Raw genomic sequence first — 24,740 nt, 5'->3', positions numbered from 1 at the left:
AAGGTGTTGGCACATTTAGACCCAATATCTATTTCTACTGACTAACTTACATGTCCTTAAACTGAATAAACAACAGTACATTTTACCCAAGATGCAACTTCTTGTCAGTCCCCCACGTGTGTGATGGGATGATGAGCGTGTGCTCAGTCAAAGTCATTGATCCCAGCATCAGGCAGCAGATCTGCTCTCTCTACAGGGTCACTACTTTCCCAGATTCACACAGAGCTCTGTGAGTCTCCCACCATCACCCCCCCAGTCCTCCACCTGTTCCCCTGAGATCTAACAATTGTCCCCCGGGCAATAACAGCATTAAGTGTGCTGCATCCCTTGTTGTCTCACCAAGCTCTCTGATTGGCTGAGACTGTGAGAAACTCCAACTAGACCGAGACCCACACATTCATATGGAGATGTGGGACTATAAATAGGAGGGCTGAACCCAGCAGAGACCAGATTCTCTCTACAGAGACCTCTACAGCACAGAGATCCAGACATGGCACCTACAATCACTGCAGCAATGACCAATTCTCAGGAGCATCCGACTCTGACCCACAAGGTAAATTCAAGATCCAAGAAAGTTAAATATTGTTGATAAGAAGTTGTCTTTGTTCATGCTAACACGATACTCCAGAATGTGTTTATTAATGACTTCCTTCTTCTCTCTGCAGCTCAGAAAGCCTCTGGTGGAGAAGTTACGCAGAGAGCGAATCAACAGCAGCATTGAGCAGCTCAAGTCTCTCCTGGGTCCAGAGTTCCTCAAACAGCAGCCAGAGTCCAAGCTGGAGAAAGCAGACATCCTGGAGATGACAGTTTGTGTCCTTAGACGACTGCAGCAGCAGAATGGAGCTGTGGACACAGCAGCCGTCAATCAGGGCTACACCAGGTGTGTCCAAGAGGTGACGCACTTCCTGTCCAAGGAGGAGGTGAAGACCCAGTCCCAGAGAAGACTGCTGAACCACTTCAACAAGCTGCAGTCTTCCTCTGATAACAACCTGAGAGAGGCTGACTTCTCTCTTCTGAGCTCCACAGTCCAGACCAGCATCACCAAAGACAAGAGTCCAGTCAACAGCGCCCCCTGGAGGCCGTGGTAGACACCTACAGACTGGACTTCCTACCAGACAAACTGAGATGACCATATTGGTCAAAGATACTGGAAGTGAATTCTTCTGAATTCTGAAATATCATCAACTTGTTCTTCTGTTTGTACAGAAGGTTGTATTTTGTGTTTGACTTCTTAGTGCAAGATGACGTTTCCTGAGGAAATGACAGCAACAATATCTTTCAAGTTAAGAAAGAACATCTTGTCATGCATGTTGCATGAACCAGATCTGATTGCATTTGCAATTATATTTATCCATTACTTTACATCATGTTTGATGGTCCTGTCAAAAGCTATGGTGACATTTATTATCTTGTGATTGTTATTGGTCATTTTGATCAGAAACCTTTTCTTTTCATCCACATTTTTTTGTTGTGGACTTTAATATCTTTGATTACTCAAAACTAATCTGTTGTTAGATCCAAATGTCTATACTTTTTATCGAAAAAGTTTGGTTTATGCCACAATTTGTCTGTGACACTTTGCACGTACATGCCATGTCATGTGTTGGTGAAATATAGTGCATGGAGATATTAATTACCTCTTGATAGGTATTGATTTAAGTTAAGAAAGAACATCTTGTCATGCATGTTGCATGAACCAGATCTGATTGCATTTGCAATTATATTTATCCATTACTTTCCATCATGTATTGGTGGTATTGTGAAAATCTATGGTTACATTTGTTATCTTGTGATTGTTATTGATCATTTTGATCAGAAACCTGTCGTTTTCATCCACATCTAGTAATTGTGGATTTTAATCTCTTAGATTGCTCAAAATTGATCTGTTGTTAGATCCAAATAGCTATACTTTTTTCCGAAAAGTTTTGCTTCATGCCAGTTTGTAACATGTTGCACGTACATGCCATGTCTTGTGTTGGTGAAATATATAATACATGGAGATATTAATTACCTCTTGATAAGTATTGATTGTTTTGAAGTAATCAAACCCTTAAATGTCCAAGTATGGCTATTTTGTCATTAAGGACTTTCCCTTGTTTTATGGGGTGAATGAAGAATGATCTGTTTTAAGATCAACATATTGAATTAAGTAATCATTAAGAAAGATGAGACCTGTTTTAAGGCCAGTCGTTACTGTGTACTGTGTAAAGTACTGTGTCCTCAAAGTGTGTAACCTGTTTGTCTTTTATAAAGACAGTTGTCCCTTTACTCTCTCTGAGTACAGTGTGTCTTGTAGAAATCTACAAGTTGTTGTTGTGATGTATCATCACCTCTAGATGGAGCTTTCATACATTATGTTGCTCATTGAACCTGGTTGAATAAACAAACACTGCCAGCTGAAAAGTCTGCCTTCTCATGTCATTGTTTTTTCATTTATTTTGGAGAGATTTTCCATCATCATTTCTACCTTGCATTGGAAAATCGATATACAATTCAGTATACAAGGTAATTGGTAATCCATGAAATAGCTGACTAGTGTAAAAAATTAGAAAAGCAATGTTACATCACCCTTATTATATGGAGTAAGACAAGTAAGTGTGGGAGTCTTTGGGTGTCTCTTGATTCGTTGCTATTCCAATTCTTGAGGTCACGATGCAATTCAGAATCAATTGTTGATTCAGAAATGATTCACAATTCAAAATCTATTTTTTAATGAGTACATGCTTCTTGATCTACTCCAGTCCTCTGTGAGCTAATAAAGGCGGTGTGGCAACTTATGCCATGAGAGCATAACATTATATCATCATTTAAAAAAAAAAAAAAAAAAGTTAAACTGATGACAATAATGTAAATACACAAAGGCAAATCTAAAACCAAAGATATTATTCATTCATGCTTAACTTGCAACAAAAAGTATTAAAAAATAAATAAATAGCATTGCTTTCTTTCTTAAATCCATTTTTGCAAAGTTATGAATGGATTTAGAACCATAGACAAAAAGAATCTCAATTTTTACGTGAATAGTCTTTTTGCCCACCCCTGCAGACAAGTCAAACAAAATTTCAAAGACTATTTTCCTACATTATTTTTGTCATAGTTGTCCATTTCAGGCATTTTGATGTTAACACTTTGAAGACAGCGATATACTTTTTTAAAGAGGTCAAACCTTTTATCTAACATGATGCATCATGAGACACACTTCTATTGTTCCTCCAGTGAAAGCAGTGAAAGCACAGAGTGTGGGAAACCAGAGGAAACTCACTCTCAGAGCCCAGTGGGACAATAGATCCAGACCTTTGCCCTGAAGGGACAGAGACTAAAAGGGACTCTGGTTCTCAAACCTGGAGTTGGTTTAAACAAAGTATTTGGTTGTTACTGTTGCTCTGATATGAATCGGTATAAACACACTTTCAGAATATTAACAATAACAATATTTCTAGCATGTTTGAAAAGCTTAATGTCAGTTATTCTATGTAATTTGGTTAATTGGTGTGAATGTATCATTTTCCCTTTATTATTCTTCGGCTTCTTTTCATGCAACTTATCTAGAGTTTCATATTTTTCAGAATCTAACTTTCAGGTCTGATATCATTTTTCTTAACCCTTGTGCCCTCCTCAAAAAAACTCCCTCTAACCACCTTCGTGGCAAAAATGTACACGCACAAAAGAAATTCCATTAAATCACCATACATCAATGTTTTTTTCTACTTTTTTTTTTCAGAAATCACTTAAACAACTTCAGACCTACTCAAAACTACCAAATATTCAATCATTTTCAGGACTTTAACCCTTAAAATGCCAGTTTTATTATTTGAATTATTTCATTTTTTCCTCCAAAAAAACATTTTTTTTTAAATATTTTCCATATAATAAGTAGTTGAGGGATGGGGCTTTGGTGGTGATTAGAGTCTTGGATATGTCAAAGATTAGCAACAAAATTGATTTGATTGCATCAGTATTTTTTAAGTAGTGTCAGATTTAAAATTTTGCATCCTTTAACCACCTTCATTGCAAAAATGTACACGCACAAAATCTGCCATAAAATCCTCATACATCAATATTTGTTTCTGTTTTTTTTGTGCTTGAATCCCTTAATCAACTTCAGCCCTTATCAAAATGATCAAATATTTAATCATTTTCAGGATGTTAACCCTTTAAATGCCAGTTTAATTATTTTTATTATTAATTATCTATTAAAAAACCCCACAAAACATGTATTATTTTCCATATAATGAGTAGCAGGCTGATATGGCTTTGGTGGTAATTAGAGTATTGGATATATCAAAGATTAGCAACAAAATGTATTTGATTGCATTAGTATATTTTATGTAGTAACAGATACTCCCTCTAACCACCTTCGTGGCCAAAAAAATCTTTGGCTGTGAAAGCAGCCAGGTGCATAAACACACTAACAGTTGTTTTTGCTTTGTTTTTGAGTACAGCAAAGGCAGGAGGCCATGTTTTCACTCAAGTACCTTTATAAAGACACATGAAACACATTTCTCAAAAGATGACCTTTGTTCACCCCTGAAATGATCAGTGCGTGCTTACAGATTCCCACACTCTCTCTCCATCTCTCTCTCACACACACACACACACACACACACGAGTGTGCGCACGCGCACACATGCAAGTGAGCGTACACACACACACACACACACATACATACACACACACACACACACACACACACACACACACACACACTCACTCTTGGGGGCCCTGGTTGTCACCCAGCTCCATGATATAACTGGCAAAAATACAAGAATTTCATGCATCGGCCTACAATGGGAAAATGGTTGAATCTGGTGAAATACAACAAAAATGTCAAATATCACTACCTTTCTTCAAAATGAAATGCTGACATTCCAGAATGCATGGTTTTATAATGCATTGGCAGTGAGATTAAAAAATGTGGTTTTAATGGAAGTCAATGAGGCATTTTTGGCCACGAAGGTGGTTAGAGGGAGTATCTGTTACTACATAAAATATACTAATGCAATCAAATACATTTTGTTGCTAATCTTTGATATATCCAATACTCTAATTACCCCCAAAGCCATATCAGCCTGCTACTAATTATATGGAAAATAATACATTTTGTGTTTTTTTTGTAATAAATAATTCATATTTCAAATAATAAAACTGGCATTTAAAGGGTTAAAATACTGAAAATGATTGAATGGTTGGTAGTTTTGAGTAAGTCTGAAGTTGTTTAAGTGATTTATGAAAAAAAAAAGCAGAAAAAAATATTGATGTATGGTGATTTACTGGCATTACTTTTGTGCGTGTACATTTTTGCCACGAAGGTGGTTAAAGGGTGCAAAATGCATTACAAGAAAATAAAAGACATGTAAGAGTAAAAGACAGTGGATTTCAAAAATTTGACTAAAAAGAAAAGTTCCTGCAAAAATTCATGCCACAAGCTGTAACACAGCCAAAATGATCGCCAAATCAAAAAGAAAAGTTGAGAAAAATGTACAAAAATGCCCGAGGAGGGCACAAGGGTTAATTCCATCTTTCTTACTAAAAACTACATTTTTTTCTAACTTTAAATTGGTCATTGGTAACATGTGGGGCTTTCTCTCATTAATTCCACTTTGACATATCTTCTAGTTATTTGAGGGGAAATCCCAGTTTAACTTTTCCAACAGTCACCCAGCAGTTTCCTTCTGTAGTATAACTAAATGTTATTTATCACCTATTCACTTTGGCGGGAATATTTCTTGAGGGGGCCCCAGCTTCTTCCCTTGGCGCCACACTCTGCTTGTGCAGGATCCTCAAAAGGTCCTTTTGTAGTCGAGCACATTCCTATATTCTGCTAATAGATGGAGTGTGGGAAAGCTCTGGAGGAGGCAGTTGAGTGTGAATGACATCCGTCCCACCAGCAGTCGAGTCATTCTCCAAAGGGATTTGGCACACTTCAGGAAACAGCTGCCCCCCAGGAAGCCTCCCACATTCATGTGTGGAACTGGAGTTTTGATCCACTTAATTGTCACTAATGATTATTACTAGAGGTTCAAAATGGATGATAATGATTGTAAACTGAAAATATGATTAGATAAAAAAAAAATGCTGATACTTTATAATAGATTGTTCACCCAATATTTGAAGTATTAGGAAGGGTCAGAAACAGCCAATGGTGTGGTTTCCCTCCAGATGGCCGGTGATGTCAGGCTCCGTTTCTATAGCAACACACAGCCAGCATCTGTCACAGAAGTGCCTTCATGGCTGATTGACCACCATACGGAGTCAGTGTGGGAAACTGAGCTCAACTTGTTCCTCACGTTGACTACAAGGCACGTGTCAAAGGACTCTGTTGCATCTGGACGGCAGCATGATTGTTGTCTAGAGTCGACTTCAAATTCCATTAATGTTTATCAAACTGGTTTCTCACATATTATGAGATTATTTACTAAATGGTCAATTTATGTAATGTAACATGAAAAGAATGATCAACGTTAAATATAAAATGAAATATCTCACGAAAATGTAAAGACAATGATTTCACCTGCAACATATAATTTTGGACACGATGAAATCATTTAAGCCAAAAACACTTTTGTATGCATGTTTTTATATTTCTTTTTAACATGAGTGTAATTTCTAGGTAACACCATTAATGCTTCTTCCTCTCGTGTGTGATGGGATGATGAGCGTGTGCTCAGTCAAAGTCATTGATCCCAGCATCAGGCAGCAGATCTGCTCTCTCTACAGGGTCACCACTTTCCCAGATTCACACAGAGCTCTGTGAGTCTCCCACCATCACCCCCCCAGTCCTCCACCTGTTCCCCTGAGATCTAACCCTTGTCCCCCGGGCAATAACAGCATTAAGTGTGCTGCATCCCTTGTTGTCTCACCAATCTCTCTGATTGGCTGAAACTGTGAGAAACTCCAACTAGACCGAGACCCACACATTCATATGGAGATGTGGGACTATAAATAGGAGGGCTGAACCCAGCAGAGACCAGATTCTCTCTACAGAGACCTCTACAGCACAGAGATCCAGACATGGCACCTACAATCACTGCAGCAATGACCAATTCTCAGGAGCATCCGACTCTGACCCACAAGGTAAATTCAAGATTCAAGAAAGTTAAATATTGTTGATAAGAAGTTGTCTTTGTTCATGCCAACACGATACTCCAGAATGTGTTTATTAATGACTTCCTTCTTCTTTCTGCAGCTCAGAAAGCCTCTGGTGGAGAAGTTACGCAGAGAGCGAATCAACAGCAGCATTGAGCAGCTCAAGTCTCTCCTGGGTCCAGAGTTCCTCAAACAGCAGCCAGAGTCCAAGCTGGAGAAAGCAGACATCCTGGAGATGACAGTTTGTGTCCTGAGACGACTGCAGCAGCAGAATGGAGCTGTGGACACAGCAGCCGTCAATCAGGGCTACACCAGGTGTGTCCAAGAGGTGACGCACTTCCTGTCAAAGGAGGAGGTGAAGACCCAGTCCCAGAGAAGACTGCTGAACCACTTCAACAAGCTGCAGTCTTCCTCTGATAACAACCTGAGAGAGGCTGACTTCTCTCTTCTGAGCTCCACAGTCCAGACCAGCATCACCAAAGACCAGAGTCCAGGCAACAGCGCCCCCTGGAGGCCGTGGTAGAAACCTACAGACTGGACTTCCTACCAGACAAACTGAGATGACCATATTGGTCAAAGATACTGGAAGTGAATTCTTCTGAATTCTGAAATATCATCAACTTGTTCTTCTGTTTGTACAGAAGGTTGTATTTTGTGTTTGACTTCTTAGTGCAAGATGACGTTTCCTGAGGAAATGACAGCAACAATATCTTTCAAGTTAAGAAAGAACATCATGTCATGCGTGTTGCATGAACCAGATCTGATTGCATTTGCAATTGTTCTCATCCAGTACTTTACATCATGTATTGGTGGCATAATGCTATGATAACATGTGTTATCTTCTGAATCTTGATCATTTTGATCAGAAACATTAACGGTTCTCTTTCGGATATTGTGTAATAATGGAGTTTAATATCTCTGATTACTGTCTTTTGTTAGATCTTAATGTTAATATTTGTTTGCCTCAAACTTTTGCTTAATTTCACAATTTTACTGTGATACTTCATATGTCTCATTGCATGTCATGTGTTGGTACAATATAGTGCATGGAGATATTTATTACCTCTTGATAGGTAATAAGGATTTGGAAATTATGAAGACTGTAACTATCTTTTCATGGTCTTGACCTTGCTTTATGATTATTGAAAGATGATCTGTTTTAAGATCTATAAGTTCATCCTTTAATTGTTAAAGGTTTGTTTATTGTCTCAATGAATTCATGTTGAATTCAGTCGTTTCTTAGAAAGATGAGACCTGTTTTAAGGCCAGTTGTTACTTTTTTGCTTTGTGTTCATTAATTGCAAATGTTTAAATTCAATTGGGAACGAATATCAAAAGACATTGAGTACTGTGTCCTCAAATATTGTAACCCGTTTGTCTTTTATAAAGACAGTTGTCCCTTTACTCTCTCTGAGTACAGTGTGTCTTGTAGAAATCTACAAGTCGTAGTTGTGATGTATCATCACTTCTAGATGGAGCTTTCATACATTATGTGGCTCATTGAACCTTGTTGAATAAACAAACACTGCCAGCTGAAAAGTTTGTGTTCTCATGACTTTCTTTTTCAGTTCATCTTATTTATTTTTTTAGATTTCCATCATTGTTTCTACCTTTCATTGGCAACTCAATACACAATTCAGTTTACAAGGTAATTGTCCATCCATAAAATAGCTTACTAGTATAAAACAAAGAAAAGGATATTGGTTGCATTAAAACGTTTGATGAAGTGAGATTATCAATGTTACATCACTCTAATTATATGGAGTAAGACAAGTCATGTTTTGGTTTCTATATATGTAAAATACTTGAAACAAAGTGAACACAAGGAGAGGGTGACTTATGATTTCCAAATGGATATTTGGTAAGGATGCACTGATACCACTCTTTTTTTTCAAATAGTTAAATTTCAGGACTTGCTGATACTTAGTAACAATATGAGTATTGTATAAGTGCGCTGGAGCAGCCAGAAATCTTGCTAACGTCTGAGCTAACCCCCTATACTTTAACACACAGGAACTTAGCTTGTGTCTTAGGCTCAGTGATGAGAGGTTAACGACCCGTTGCTGCAGTAGTGTTGGGTGCACTTGTATCGGAGCATTAGGAGTATGAGTACATGAGTACATGAGTACCCGGTATCGGTGCATCCCTACATTTTGGTTATATTGGGCATTTGAAACATTTTATTTTGGGTTTTCCTGTGATGGCAGGGGGTTCCATAGGAATGATGCACCGCCATTCCTATAACATTGTAGGGGAAACATTGGTATCTCATATGATGAATAATGAGACACACTTCTATTGTTCCTTCAATGAAAGCAGTGAAAGGACAGAGTGTGGGAAAGCAGAGGAAACTCACTCACAGAGCCCTGTGGGATAATAGATCCAGACCTTTGTCCTGAAGGGACAGAGATTAAATGATACTCACGCTGTCAGAGATGCAAATATCTAATCTGATTAAGATCATAGATTTGTGTTTTTTTAAATAATTTCCTACCATGATAGAAACAACATGGCAAGTACATTCTACAAAATAACTTTCTGTCAATTAAGTAAATAGTAAAACTAGATTGTTATTGCAAATGTTAAATAAAAATTATTTGGTTTGTTTCAGCATTATAGTCTTGTTCGGTATTGATACCGCACGGATCAATATTTGTTTGACAAATTATAAACACAGCCAAGTCACATGTTTACCTCAGTGTATATTGTTATATTAACAATATAGGTTTTTTTGAATACTTAAATAACATGTGATTTCAGCACTAGTTTCCAACAAAGCCAAATCTGTCTTTATATATTTTCATGTAATGTTGATGAGTTATTTAATGTGATAAAAAGACAGAAAAATAAAAAGGGGATAATTTAATGCCCCCTACGTGTTAAAAATCAGCTTAATTTATTTTGATGAAAGAGAATTGAGCATGATTATCATCCTCAACCCCACCAGCAGCAGATTATTCTCCAAAGGGATTTGGCACACTTCAGGAAACAGCTGCCTCAACCTCCCAGCCTCATCTACAAAGCTCAAATCTTTATCCACTTGATGATTTTAAAAAGGACTGAAAGTTGACAATAATTTACTAAATAACTTTAATCTAAACATTTTTCTAAAATGTTCATCAGGATTTTAAACTTTACAGCCTGTCTGAGTCAGCCAATGGTGTTGTTTCCCTCCAGATGGTTGGTGACGTCAGGCTCTGTTTCTACTACAACACACGTCCAGGATCAGTCACAAAGGCTCCATTCAAACACCTTTTGTGCTTCATTGACCAAAGCATTCAAGGAGTCAGTGTGGGAAACTGAGACCAACTTTCTACCCACACTGCCTACAAGACACCAGTCAGCGGACTGGGAAACATCTGGACTCCAAACTGATCCTTGTCATCAAGTTTATAAATATGCTATTTTAATCATTATGAAAGTCTAAGAGGAAAAGTATATATTGCATTACATAAATATTGCACGTGAAATAATCAGCAAAAAATTGAGGATACATGACTTGAATGGCACTTAAGGTGTTGGCACATTTAGACCCAATATCTATTTCCACTGACTAACTTACATGTCCTTAAACTGAATAAACAACAGTACATTTTACCCAAGATGCAACTACTTGTCAGTCCCCCACGTGTGTGATGGGATGATGAGCGTGTGCTCAGTCAAAGTCATTGATCCCAGCATCAGGCAGCAGATCTGCTCTCTCTACAGGGTCACCACTTTCCCAGATTCACACAGAGCTCTGTGAGTCTCCCACCATCACCCCCCCAGTCCTCCACCTGTTCCCCTGAGATCTAACCATTGTCATCACATCAATAAACCATGAGGCGTGTGGCATCGTTTAACATCTATCCAAGCTATTGATTGGCTGAGGCTGTGAGAAACTCCAACTAGACCGAGACCCACACATTCATATGGTGATGTGGGACTATAAATAGGAGGGCTGAACCCAGCAGAGACCAGATTCTCTCTACAGAGACCTCTACAGCACAGAGATCCAGACATGGCACCTACAATCACTGCAGCAATGACCAATTCTCAGGAGCATCTGACTCTGACCCACAAGGTAAATTCAAGATTCAAGAAAGTTAAATATTGTTGATAAGAAGTTGTCTTTGTTCATGCTAACACGATACTCCAGAATGTGTTTATTAATGACTTCCTTCTTCTTTCTGCAGCTCAGAAAGCCTCTGGTGGAGAAGTTACGCAGAGAGCGAATCAACAGCAGCATTGAGCAGCTCAAGTCTCTCCTGGGTCCAGAGTTCCTCAAACAGCAGCCAGAGTCCAAGCTGGAGAAAGCAGACATCCTGGAGATGACAGTTTGTGTCCTGAGACGACTGCAGCAGCAGAATGGACAGCAGAGAAGACTGCTGAACCACTTCAACAAGCTGCAGTCTTCCTCTGATAACAACCTGAGAGAGGCTGACTTCTCTCTTCTGAGCTCCACAATCCAGTCCAGCATCACCAAAGACAAGAGTCCAGTCAACAGCGCCCCCTGGAGGCCGTGGTAGACACCTACAGACTGGACTTCCTACCAGACAAACTGAGATGACCATATTGGTCAAAGATACTGGAAGTGAATTCTTCTGAATTCTGAAATATCATCAACTTGTTCTTCTGTTTGTACAGAAGGTTGTATTTTGTGTTTGACTTCTTAGTGCAAGATGACGTTTCCTGAGGAAATGACAGCAACAATATCTTTCAAGTTAAGAAAGAACATCTTGTCATGCATGTTGCATGAACCAGATCTGATTGTTTTACAATCATTTTTATAATTCAGTGTACTTCATGTATTACCAGTATGTGATGGTGACGTTTGTCGTATCTTTATTATGTTATTGATCACAGTGATCAAACATTTAATGTCCCTTTATTGGACTTAAATCTCTCTGGTTATTCAAAACTGATCTGTTGTTAGATCCAAATATTTCTCTTTTTTTCTGAAAGGGTTTGCTGTATGTCACAATTCTTCTGTGATACTTTATATTTCAATGTACATCATGTGTTTGTACAATATAGTGCATTGAGATATGTATCTCTTTTTAACAGGTATGGATGGTTTTGAATGAATCAAAACTCTTAAACATCCTTTTTATGGTTATTTTGTCATAATGGACATTCCCTCGGATGCGGTCATTGAAAAAGTATCTGTTTTAGGATCAAAACGTTTATCCTGTGATTGTTAAAGGTTTGTTTATTGTCAGACTTAATTTACGTTAAATTAAGCTATTAAGAAAGATGAGACATCAATTTAGCTTTTTCCTCACAAAGTAAATGTTTAAAGTCACTTGGAAAAATATGTGTAAAAGACATTGAGTACTTTGTCCTCCATGTTGTAACCTGTTTGTCTTTTATAAAGACAGTTGTCCCTTTACTCTCTTGGAGTACAGTGTGTCTTGTAGTAATCTACAAGTTGTTGTTGTGATGTATCATCACCTCTAGATGGAGCTTTCATACATTATGTGGCTCGTTGTACCTTGTTGAATAAACAAACACTGCTAGCTGAGAAGTTTGTGTTCTCATGGTGTTCTTTTTCATTTCATCTGAATTTTTTAGGTTTCCATCATTGTTTCTACCTTTCATTGGTAAATCAATATACATTTCAATATACAAGGTAATTGTTAATAAATTAAATAGCTGACAAGTGTAAAACAAAGAAAATGAACATGGTTTAATTAAAAAGTTTTATGAAGTGGGATTATCAATGTTACATCACTCTAATTATATGGAGTAAGAAAAGTCATCAAACCAAATAAAATGTACAATTTCAAAAACTATTTTCCTACATTATTTTTGTCATAGTTGTCCATTTCAGGCATTTTGATGTTAACACTTTGAAGACAGCGATATACTTTTTTAAAGAGGTCAAACCTTTTATCTAACATGATGCATCATGAGACACACTTCTATTGTTCCTCCAGTGAAAGCAGTGAAAGCACAGAGTGTGGGAAACCAGAGGAAACTCACTCTCAGAGCCCAGTGGGACAATAGATCCAGACCTTTGCCCTGAAGGGACAGAGACTAAAAGGGACTCTGGTTCTCAAACCTGGAGTTGGTTTAAACAAAGTATTTGGTTGTAACTGTTGCTCTGATATGAATCGGTATAAACACACTTTCAGAATATGTATAATAAGAGACAATATTTCTAGCATGTTTGAAAAGCTTAATGTCAGTTATTCTATTTGGTTAATTGGTGTGAATGTTAGGAGCATTCACAACATATCATTTTCCCTTTATTATTCTTCCGCTTCTTTTCATGCAACTTATCTAGAGTTTCATATTTTTCAGAATCTAACTTTCAGGTCTGATATCATTTTTCTTAATTCCATCTTTTTTACTAAAAACTACATTTTTTCTAACTTTAAATTGGTCACAACATTTGGGGCTTTCTCTCATTAATTCCACTTTGACATATCTTCTAGTTATTTGAGGGGAAATCCCAGTTTAACTTTTCCAACAGTCACCCAGCAGTTTCCTTCTGTAGTATAACTAAATGTTATTTATCACCTATTCACTTTGGCGGGAATATTTCTTGAGGGGGCCCCAGCTTCTTCCCTTGGCGCCACACTCTGCTTGTGCAGGATCCTCAAAAGGTCCTTTTGTAGTCGAGCACATTCCTATATTCTGCTAATAGATGGAGTGTGGGAAAGCTCTGGAGGAGGCAGTTGAGTGTGAATGACATCCGTCCCACCAGCAGTCGAGTCATTCTCCAAAGGGATTTGGCACACTTCAGGAAACAGCTGCCCCCCAGGAAGCCTCCCACATTCATGTGTGGAACTGTTGTTTTGATCCACTTAATTGTCACTAATGATTATTACTAGAGGTCCAAAATGGATGATAATGATTGTAAACTGAAAATATGATGAGATAAAAAAAATGCTGATACTTTATAATAGATTGTTCACCCAATATTTGAAGTATTAGGAAGGTTAAAAAACAGCCAATGGTGTTGTTTCCCTCCAGATGGCCGGTGATGTCAGGCTCCGTTTCTATAGCAACACACAGCCAGCATCTGTCACAGAAGTGCCTTTGCGGCTCACTGACCACCATACGGAGTCAGTGTGGGAAACTGAGCTCAACTTGTTCCTCACGTTGACTACAAGGCACGTGTCAAAGGACTCTGTTGCATCTGGACGGCAGCATGATTGTTGTCTAGAGTCGACTTCAAATTCCATTAATGTTTATCAAACTGGTTTCTCACATATTATGAGATTATTTTACTAAATGGTCAATTTTTCTAAAGTTAAATTAAAATAATTTTTAACTTTAAATATAAGAAAAATAATTGTCTCACTAAAATTAATGAAGACAGTGATTTCAACTGCTAAATTAAATGTTTTAACACAAAAAAATCACAAAAGACAAGAAAACTTAAGATTTATTATTTCTTTTTAACATGAGTGTAATTTCTAGGTTACACCATTAATGCTTCTTCCTCTCGTGTGTGATGGGATGATGAGCGTGTGCTCAGTCAAAGTCATTGATCCCAGCATCAGGCAGCAGATCTGCTCTCTCTACAGGGTCACCACTTTCCCAGATTCACACAGAGCTCTGTGAGTCTCCCACCATCACCCCCCCAGTCCTCCACCTGTTCCCCTGAGATCTAACCATTGTCCCCCGGCCATTAACAGCATTAAGTGTGCTGCATCCCTTATTGTCTCACCAAGCTCTCTGATTGGCTGAGACTGTGAGAAACTCCAAGTAGACCGAGACCCACCCATTCATATGGTGATGTGGGACTATAAATAGGAGGGCTGAAGCCAGCAGAGACCAGATTCTCTCTACAGAGACCTCTACAGCACAGAGATCCAGACATGGCACCTACAATCACTGCAGCAATGACCAATTCTCAGGAGCATCCGACTCTGACCCACAAGGTAAATTCAAGATTCAAGAAAGTTAAATATTGTTGATAAGAAGTTGTCTAAGAACACGATACTCCAGAATGTGTTTATTAATGACTTCCTTTTTCTTTCTGCAGCTCAGAAAGCCTCTGGTGGAGAAGTTACGCAGAGAGCGAATCAACAGCAGCATTGAGCAGCTCAAGTCTCTCCTGGGTCCAGAGTTCCTCAAACAGCAGCCAGAGTCCAAGCTGGAGAAAGCAGACATCCTGGAGATGACAGTTTGTGTCCTGAGACGACTGCAGCAGCAGAATGGAGCTGTGGACACAGCAGCCGTCAATCAGGGCTACACCAGGTGTGTCCAAGAGGTGACGCACTTCCTGTCCAAGGAGGAGGTGAAGACCCAGTCCCAGAGAAGACTGCTGAACCACTTCAACAAGCTGCAGTCTTCCTCTGATAACAACCTGAGAGAGGCTGACTTCTCTCTTCTGAGCTCCACAGTCCAGACCAGCATCACCAAAGACAAGAGTCCAGTCAACAGCGCCCCCTGGAGGCCGTGGTAGAAACCTACAGACTGGACTTCCTACCAGACAAACTGAGATGACCATATTGGTCAAAGATACTGGAAGTGAATTCTTCTGAATTCTGAAATATCATCAACTTGTTCTTCTGTTTGTACAGAAGGTTGTATTTTGTGTTTGACTTCTTAGTGCAAGATGACGTTTCCTGAGGAAATGACAGCAACAATATCTTTCAAGTTAAGAAAGAACATCATGTCATGCGTGTTGCATGAACCAGATCTGATTGCATTTGCAATCATATTTATCCATTACTTTCCATCATGTATTGATGGTCCTGTCAAACGCTATGGTTACATTTATTATCTTGTGATTGTTATTGATCATTTTGATCAGAAACATTAACGGTTCTCTTTCGGATATTGTGTAATAATGGAGTCTAATATCTCTGATTACTGTCAACTGATCTTTTGTTAGATCTTAATGTTAATATTTGTTTGCCTCAAACTTTTGCTTAATTTCACAATTTTACTGTGATACTTCATATGTCTCATTGCATGTCATGTGTTGGTACAATATAGTGCATGGAGATATTTATTACCTCTTGATAGGTAATAAGGATTTGGAAATTATGAAGACTGTAAACTATCTTTTCATGGCCTTGACCTCGCTTTATGATTATTGAAAGATGATCTGTTTTAAGATCTATAAGTTCATCCTTTAATTGTTAAAGGTTGTTTTATTGTCTCAATGAATTTATGTTGAATTCAGTCGTTTCTTAGAAAGATGAGACCTGTTTTAAGGCCAGTTGTTACTTTTTTGCTTTGTGTTCATTAATTGCAAATGTTTAAATTCAATTGGGAATGAATATCAAAAGACATTGAGTACTGTGTCCTCAAATGTTGTAACCCGCTTGTCTTTTATAAAGACAGTTGTCCCTTTACTCTCTCTGAGTACAGTGTGTCTTGTAGAAATCTACAAGTTGTTGTTGTGATGTATCATCACCTCTAGATGGAGCTTTCATACATTATGTTGCTCATTGTGCCTTGTTGAATAAACAAACACTGCCAGCTGAAAAGTTTGTGTTCTCATGTCATTGCGTGTCATGGTTGCCCTGTTTATTATAATGAAAGTTTAAATTTCCCATTTCTACTATTGAACTTCATTTCAACTTAATTGTTACAGGCCTCCATTGTTGTTCCTTCTTTTCATTGACAAATCAGCACACAATTGTTTACCCAAAACATACCCGTTTAGTGTTAAACTAAGCATACATACGCTTCAATAATCCATGTTAACTCACTCTGTTAATTTGAATCGATTCATCAAACCAAATGAGAAAATTCAAAGACACTTTTGGTGCACTATCTTAGTATAGTTGTCAGTCCCAGGTGCAGTAATGTGAAAACGTTTAAAGTTAACCATGTCCCTCAGTAAAGAGGTCAGTCAGACAGCGGCCTATTCAAAGTGATGCATAATAAGAATCAAGACACACTTCTATTGTTCCTCCAGTGAAAGCAGTGAAAGGACAGAGTGTGGGAAACCAGGGGAAACTCACTCTCAGAGGCCAGTGGGACAAAAGATCCAGACCTCTGCCCTGAAGGGACAGACTAAAAAGCGACTAGGCATGAGAGGACATGAAAATGTAATGTCATGATTATCCTTTCCAAAATGATTGTGATTCACAATATTATCCTGATGATCATCAAAAACTGCTAAAATCTCTTAAAACTGTCACTAAAACATACTGGTATGTAAAAATCATAAGGTCTCACATTTTTTATTTTTTCTAAATGGCCACATTGTTTAAGTTCACTTTTATTAGATGATACTTCATGCATTTTTTCAACCAGGATCTACTTTTCACTTTACCGTGATAGTGAACTAGACAGCTTTCTCACGTCGCTTGTGAGGATAATCATGATTATCCCGATTACAGACAGGACGACAAGAAAACTTCATATTAAGATTATCCCGGCCAAAATAATTGCAAAATATGATCTCGATAATAATCAAAATATGCTTAAAACTGGCAGTAAACATACTAGAATCATTTACATTTTGTTAAGAAATAAATATTGTTTTGCGTGTAAATAAGATAATCATGAATCAAATTGACTCTATGCATTAATACATTTTAAAAATGCATTTCTGTATCCTGTTTTTTTTAATAAGGCCCTATTTTTTACACAGCTAGCTAGACAAATAAGTAAGTAATAAGTAATTAAAGAATAAGTCACAATTTCAATGCACAAAATCCATCACAATCAACTTACCGTGAGTGTTTTTATCCTGATGCAGGATAAAATCTTGAACCTCCCTCGACCTTAAGGCGGGCTCACACCGGACTGAAAATCGGCGTCTTTGAGAGAGTCGGCGTCCGTGACATGAGTCTCCTTGGTGTGGTCCCTCGAATCGGCCCACGTCGGCGTTCATTTCAGCCGATTGAAATGTGTAATCCGCCATTCGAGTCGGTCATTCTTTTACCATTCTGATTGGTGGAGGCTAGCAGCTTGACTAGCGAATCAGTGAAGCCCGGAAGTGACGATGGTAAACATACCAGATAACCAGTGGAATCGAAGAAGGTGGTCTAGAGAGGACCGCCTACTTCCGGTTTTCGTGTTTTTTGGCCCACAATACAGATAAGCGCCGCCTGTTGTTTTGGAGACATTACATCTCGCGCAAGCGCGGAACGTATGGCGTCGGCTGTAATTCCGTAGGTGTGAACCGCCCATGTCGTTGTTCGAGTCGGCCATATTAAGTAGCCGACGCCGAATTTACCGACGCGAGTCGGGCAGTTCTTCCGGTGTGTACACACCTTTAAAGGGACACTGCCTTGAATTACGCCTTTGGATGCAAATGTTCCTCTAATATTAATCAGCATTAAGACTGTTTAGAATATTTTCCATAAAATCTAGTGGAAGCCGTTACATTTAGTACAGTGTTTGAAAAAAGTATTACATCAGTTGAGTGAACCCAAGAAATGGTTTGTTTCTCAAAATTACAACCTGGGGATTTGGGCCTTAAAGGCAGTGTTCAAGTAATTACGAGTGGGGAAACACAGATAATACTGATGCCCAAGTTCCAGAGTTGGGATCACCAGAACCTTTCATTGTGGTGGAGAAGAGGACAGATTCACTAATGGATGGTACGCAATGCCTTTAACAGTCAACAAGTATTGTGAATTTTTAATCTGCAATCTATGTACACGTAACTTGATATAGAGCAATGATATGTATCGTTCCATCCATTGCAAATGGACTATAGTTTGCTGTTCGTGAAAAATGAATTACACTGAATGGCGCCATTACTTTTAAACAACAAAGCACTTGAACGTAACATTTCTGCTAATTGCGACTTCACAATTGGGAAGAGAGATATTCCGACGAGCACCTGAAGGCAGCGCCAACGGTCTTAATTAAAGTCAAACCGTCCTCGCCCACATTCAGTGACATCATGACAGAACTCCAAAACAGTTGTAAGCAATATGGAAAATAAAAAAGTAATGTTGAGGCGCTGAGGACAGTGTTATTTAGCTTACAGGTATAGTTACTCACCGGTGAAACACGAAGGGGGACGAGGGCCGACGGTGAACCGTCTCAGGACCTGGCCGGCCGGCTACTGTACGTCCAGTCTATGCCGTCCAATGGCGGAGCTGCTGTTTGATCCATGAACGTTCAGTGGAAAAGTTCCGTTTCGATATTGAACCGATCCGTGTTCTTCTGTCTTTCTTATAAACAGTCAGGAGAGACGTGTTTAAGTGTGTTAGTCTAAATTAAAAAAAATCGGCGTGGCGGTAGGAGTCCCAACGGAATGCGGCAGGTACAGTTTTCCCAGGGGGATGAAGGAGCTGCGTTGACGGACGACACTGAACTCATCAAAGCCGTTAACGTGTAACGGTTGAGGACAAATGTCTTAACATTTTTACATTTGCCTCTAATATTTCCTCGTGTGTTTGCTCTATCTTTCCTTCCTGCTACTGGCATAACCTAAAACTTTTAGTCAGAACATTTTTGAAGACAGTCTTTTGGTGTTATCTTGTTTTTAAGCTAGTTCAGTTACGTTAGCCATCTTAAATCCGTTAAAGTCGGCGGTTGGAAACAAATATTTTAGTTTATCTAAAAAGTTTTAAGATAAGGTTGCTGTGGTTTGTTAGTAAGAAGGGAAAAAACCCGGTATGGTTGTCGGAGCTCCAACGGAGAGCAGAGTCTTCCCGGGATGGAGGGGGTAGATTAACGGCTACACCTGCGCCATGTCAGCCGTTAGCCGTTGAGCTAGCCAGCTAGCTTCGCTGCCACCATTACAGTCGCCTCCAGTCCGTTAATATTCCCTCAGGTGCTGCGCTATGTAGCCTCCCTATGATTATTAGTAGTACAAAGTCATGGAGGACAACTTAAAGTTAACCTAATTGTTGACTATAGTTAGCTATCTTATTTTCGGTGGGTAAGGTTCTAGCATTAAATGTCCACTCCAGTAGCCACTTCCTGTCGCATTATTTATCGCGGACTAAATCACGTGACACGTTTTGCCTTGACTCTAGGATCATAAGTATGCAAAAATCACGGTTCTGTATCACATCGGTTTTTGGATCTCGGTTCGGTATGTTTTCGGTACAATTGGGGGAAAACAAAGAAAATACAATAAATAACTTTTTTTATTTTTTCATTTACTTTGGAAAATATTATTATAATAACATTCAACAGTTGCTCATTGGCCATAATTACTTCAATATTTAAGACACTCAACTAGCATATTGTCATTAAAATATAGATAAATCTATAACATTAGTTAGTTTAGCTCGGTGCGAATCTGCCTATCAACACATTCGTAAATTAAATGTCTGGGTGTGTATACTCAGATGTGTCTGGCTTTAGTTTAATAGTGCCGGGAAACACCGTTGTGTGGTCCATTGACTTTAATTAACGGCAAGTGGGCTCACAAAACTTTCTGGGTAAAAGTCACGCTTCAGAATTTCGTACCAGAAGGATGTCCCATACCAAATTGAATGTCCGTTACTGAACATTTCCAGTACATGTACATTACACCCCTAATGGAAATGTATCTGTTGTTGGGATCCAGACACGGTACAAAAACATGAGATACGATATTGATGGTGTCTGCAAAAGTCATGAATTATTACCTACTGCTTAAGTACCAACTTTTCACTATAATGGGTAATTAGCTTTTATCCACACTGCTCGTGCACAGGATCATCAAGCTCCATTTGTAGAGCGGCACATGCCTTTTTTTCCTGTCGGTGTGAATGACATCCGTCCCACCAGCAGCCAAGTCATTCTCCAAAGGGATTTGGCACACTTCAGGAAGCAGCTGCCCACCCCCCAGGAAACCTCCCACCTCGTTTATACCACAATATATAATTTCCCTGATACTTAATAATAGATTGTTCACCCAATATTTGAAGTATTAGGAAGGGTCAGAAACAGCCAATGGTGTCGTTTCCCTCCAGATGGCCAGTGATGTCAGGCTCCGTTTCTATAGCAACACACAGCCAGCATCTGTCACAAAAGTGCCTTTGTGGCTCATTGACCACCATACGGAGTCAGTGTGGGAAACTGAGCTCAACTTGTTCCTCACGTTGACTACAAGGCACGTGTCAAAGGACTCTGCTGCATCTGGACGGCAGCATGATTGTTGTCTTCTTGAGTTTCTATCCAGGGCCATTAATGGGCATCACTCTGTCCTCTAACATCTTATTATATAGTTTTACAAAATTGTGCATTTTCATGAACTAAATTTAATGAGAATACGTTTTTCAAAAAACGTTTTTAGTTAGAGATAGATTTTATGTATTTTATATCTAAGCTCAAATAAAGCAAAAAATAAAAGAATCCTAGTCTTTTTTTTTTATTTTCGTCCTACATGGCATTCAGTTACAACATCAAAGTTGTTCTCTGAGGGGATGATTAGTCTGCAAGGTCACCGCTTTCCCAGATTCACTCAGAGAACCCACCCCCACCCACCTAGTCCTCCACCTGTTCCCCTGAGGTATAATCATTGTCCCCCGGGCAGCATTCAACATGTTGCTGCTCCACATCCCTCATTGTCTCACCAAGCTCTCTGATTGGCTGAGACTGTGAGAAACTCCAACTAGACCGAGACCCACACATTCATATGGAGATGTGGGACTATAAATAGGAGGGCTGAACCCAGCAGAGACCAGATTCTCTCTACAGAGACCTACAGCACAGAGATCCAGACATGGCACCTACAATCACTGCAGCAATGACCAATTCTCAGGAGCATCCGACTCTGACCCACAAGGTAAATTCAAGATTCAAGAAAGTTAAAATATTCTTGACAAGAAGTTGTCTTTATTCATGCTAACACGATACTCCAGAATGTGTTTATTAATGACTTCCTTCTTCTCTCTGCAGCTCAGAAAGCCTCTGGTGGAGAAGTTACGCAGAGAGCGAATCAACAGCAGCATTGAACAGCTCAAGTCTCTCCTGGGTCCAGAGTTCCTCAAACAGCAGCCAGAGTCCAAGGTGGAGAAAGCAGACATCCTGGAGATGACAGTTTGTGTCCTGAGACGACTGCAGCAGCAGAATGGAGCTGTGGACGCAGCAGCCGTCAATCAGGGCTACACCAGGTGTGTCCAAGAGGTGACACACTTCCTGTCCAAGGAGGAGGTGAAGACCCAGTCCCAGAGAAGACTGCTGAACCACTTCAACAAGCTGCAGTCTTCCTCTGATAACAACCTGAGAGAGGCTGACTTCTCTCTTCTGAGCTCCACAGTCCAGACCAGCATCACCAAAGACCAGAGTCCAGTCAACAGCGCCCCCTGGAGGCCGTGGTAGAAACCTACAGACTGGACTTCCTACCAGACAAACTGAGATGACCATATTGGTCAAAGATACTGGAAGTGAATTCTTCTGAATTCTGAAATATCATCAACTTGTTCTTCTGTTTGTACAGAAGGTTGTATTTTGTGTTTGACTTCTTAGTGCAAGATGACGTTTCCTGAGGAAATGACAGCAACAATATCTTTCAAGTTAAGAAAGAACATCTTGTCATGCATGTTGCATGAACCAGATCTGATTGCATTTGCAATTGTTATAATACTTCACTGTTTTTCATTATTGGGAGATTACAGTGGTATTTGTTGTCTTTTGGTTGTTATTGATCAAAAATGTTAGTTGTTTATGCATAATAGACATCAATATGTCTGACTACTGAAAGTGATCTGTTGTAAGATCAAAATGTTATCCTTTTTTTAAAGGGTTGTTTAATATCACACTGTCACAGTTTTCCAGTGACTGTCATGTTTTTTTTTTTGTGTTTAACAGTCGTTAACCTGCTTTCATCACACATTGATTACATAACATTCTGATCCGTTTTAAGGTCAGTTTTCACGTCTTGCTTTTATTTATGAAGAGCAAATGAATGTTTTTCCTTAAAATCATGTTAATGAGAAGATTGTTGTCTCTTCTGAAATGTGTTTGTCTTTTATAAAGACAGTTGTCCCTTTACTCTTTGTACAATGTACAATATGTCTTGTGGAGATCCACAAGTTGTTGTTGTGATGTATCATCACCTCTAGATGGAGCTGTTATAATTGACGTGGCTCACTTACTGAATAAACAAGCACTGCCCTGCAAATTCTGTCTTCTCATGTTGTTGTTTTGTCTAATTAGCCATTTAGAAATTAAGTTGTGATACATTTCCTCAACTCTTTGATTATTTATAAGAATTTAAAGTAGAAGTAATGAAGCTAGAGTACAATCACTGTTGCTGAAATTATATACCCCATTACAATTAATTTATCAGACCCCAAACAACCCTCTGTTCACAACAAATGTTACAACAGGAGTGACCGGGAACTGTTTTTGACATCTCTTCAACATTTAGGTCTTACAAACAAAAATATGTAGCACAGAAATAAAAACTTATCGTAATGTAGGGATTATTGTGGTTGAGTTTGCATGACAAATACACTGAGGAGTATTTATAATTCCAATTAACCATCTCAATGGGCTTTATTAATAACTAGTGTATTAGTGTCTTCGTCCACCATAATCAATTCAAAACTAATGGGGTTTCATCATGAAAGACAGAGAGAGAGAAAGAGAGACAGAGGTCAACACACACACACACACACACACACACACACACACACACACATGCACACACACACAGCGATATTTGATTCTCAAGGGAGGGTGGGGGGGTTGAGAAAAGAGACAATCTCAAGCAAAAAGGCCATTTTCACTGCAGCCTCGTCAAAGCAGGATAAACGGTCCCGTTCTATTTAGTGTTTCACAGTGAGCCAGAATGCACAATACAGGGCCCCCGGCCCTCCTGAATGGAACAGGGCCCATCATTGATGTTGATATTCACAAGTATGTTTGCCTTTTCTTGATACATCAAAAGTTGTGAAATCTCTCTTTTTTTCTGTTTTTCCTCCACGGTGTCGCTTCTACATGTGTGGTGATCAGAGGTGGAGTTAGTGCTAAAAGTACATCTTAAAAATACTCTGGGACAAGTAAAAGTCCTGCATTCATAATCTGACTAAAGTAAAATTACAAAAGTCAGCATCAAAATATATTTAAAGTAGAAGTCGTACTCATTATGGAGAATGGATTATAATGAATTATGTATTCATGTGAGTGGAGCTCATTTTACCTTATATAAAACTTAATTTAATTGAATTTATTTATTTTTGTTATCACAGTTATTATTCCATGAAACTGAAGTCTTTGAGTTGTGATGAATCATTACTTCTCGATTCCTGCCAAGTCACCTATAGAGCTCAGAATAATAATGATCCTTCAATGTAGTTCATTTGTGAGATTATAATTTGTCCAAACAGATTAATAAGCATTCTTACAACATGATGACATGTTTTTTAGTTTCCTTATGATGCTCTAAATGTGTTGCTTTCTTGTCTATAATAAACATCTTGTGTGACGTTCAGGTGGGTTTTACCTTCCTGGTTGCTCTCTTCTCCATCTGTGTCCGCCTGCTGTCTCTGCCGTCGGCATGCTCGGGTTACCCCCCCCCTCCTCCGGAGCAGCGCGGGGCTGAACGTGCCCCGGTCACACGCCCTCCTCTCTCTCCGGAGCTTGGAGCCGCGGCGACACACGGCTTCCCACACTTCTGAATGCAGGCTGCTCAGCTGCACTCACAATGGAAGTGTGTCTGCTCCCACAAAGGCCCCGGGACGGTTCTCAGGCATGAAGCCACTTCACACACACACACACACACACACACACACACACACACACACACACACACAAACCATCTGCTTTAAGCTGTGGACTCACTGCTGCGACACACA

The 24,740-nt window shown here is 39.1% G+C and overlaps 6 protein-coding genes across 7 annotated transcripts in view; 5 read left to right on the top strand and 1 right to left on the bottom strand.

Annotated features, from left to right (window-relative positions):
• Positions 1-19,020, bottom strand: part of atrip (ATR interacting protein) — a 62,638-nt gene extending 43,618 nt beyond the window's left edge. The window contains exon 1 of the mRNA XM_084033431.1: positions 19,000-19,020. The gene's annotated coding sequence lies outside the window, so the exon portion shown is untranslated. The remainder of the gene's footprint in view (positions 1-18,999) is intronic.
• Positions 280-1,343, top strand: LOC311024779 (transcription factor HES-5-like). Its single transcript, XM_084027359.1, has 2 exons — positions 280-553; positions 666-1,343. The coding sequence occupies exons 1-2, from the start codon at positions 491-493 to the stop codon at positions 1,086-1,088; spliced, it is 486 nt and encodes a 161-aa protein (XP_083883485.1). The 5' UTR covers positions 280-490; the 3' UTR covers positions 1,089-1,343.
• On the top strand, positions 6,964-7,609 carry LOC311023278 (transcription factor HES-5-like; the record flags this gene model as incomplete). Of its 2 annotated transcripts, XM_084024998.1 has the most annotated exons (3): positions 6,976-7,074; positions 7,187-7,366; positions 7,460-7,609. In XM_084024998.1, exons 1-3 carry the CDS (start codon positions 7,012-7,014, stop codon positions 7,607-7,609), a joined length of 393 nt encoding a protein of 130 aa, XP_083881124.1. In that variant the 5' UTR covers positions 6,976-7,011. The 2 variants fall into 2 exon arrangements, with proteins under 2 accessions (XP_083881125.1, XP_083881124.1); XM_084024999.1 differs by having other exon boundaries at positions 6,964-7,074; positions 7,187-7,609.
• Positions 11,019-11,778, top strand: LOC311023007 (transcription factor HES-5-like). Its single transcript, XM_084024643.1, has 2 exons — positions 11,019-11,149; positions 11,262-11,778. The coding sequence occupies exons 1-2, from the start codon at positions 11,087-11,089 to the stop codon at positions 11,592-11,594; spliced, it is 396 nt and encodes a 131-aa protein (XP_083880769.1). The 5' UTR covers positions 11,019-11,086; the 3' UTR covers positions 11,595-11,778.
• LOC311023015 (transcription factor HES-5-like) lies at positions 14,847-15,695 on the top strand. The gene is made up of 2 exons (XM_084024657.1): positions 14,847-14,960; positions 15,065-15,695. Exons 1-2 carry the CDS (start codon positions 14,898-14,900, stop codon positions 15,485-15,487), a joined length of 486 nt encoding a protein of 161 aa, XP_083880783.1. The 5' UTR covers positions 14,847-14,897; the 3' UTR covers positions 15,488-15,695.
• A 2,626-nt stretch (positions 19,021-21,646) lies between the features above and the next one.
• On the top strand, positions 21,647-23,041 carry LOC311022181 (transcription factor HES-5-like). Its single transcript, XM_084023271.1, has 2 exons — positions 21,647-21,724; positions 21,838-23,041. The coding sequence occupies exons 1-2, from the start codon at positions 21,662-21,664 to the stop codon at positions 22,258-22,260; spliced, it is 486 nt and encodes a 161-aa protein (XP_083879397.1). The 5' UTR covers positions 21,647-21,661; the 3' UTR covers positions 22,261-23,041.
• Positions 23,042-24,740: the final 1,699 nt, after the last annotated feature.

Source organism: Eutrigla gurnardus (assembly GCF_963514095.1).
Source record: "Eutrigla gurnardus genome assembly, chromosome: 2".
Lineage (NCBI taxonomy): Eukaryota > Metazoa > Chordata > Actinopteri > Perciformes > Triglidae > Eutrigla > Eutrigla gurnardus.
The sequence above is the reverse complement of the archived record's forward strand: the minus strand, read 5'-3'. Positions and strand labels throughout refer to the sequence as shown.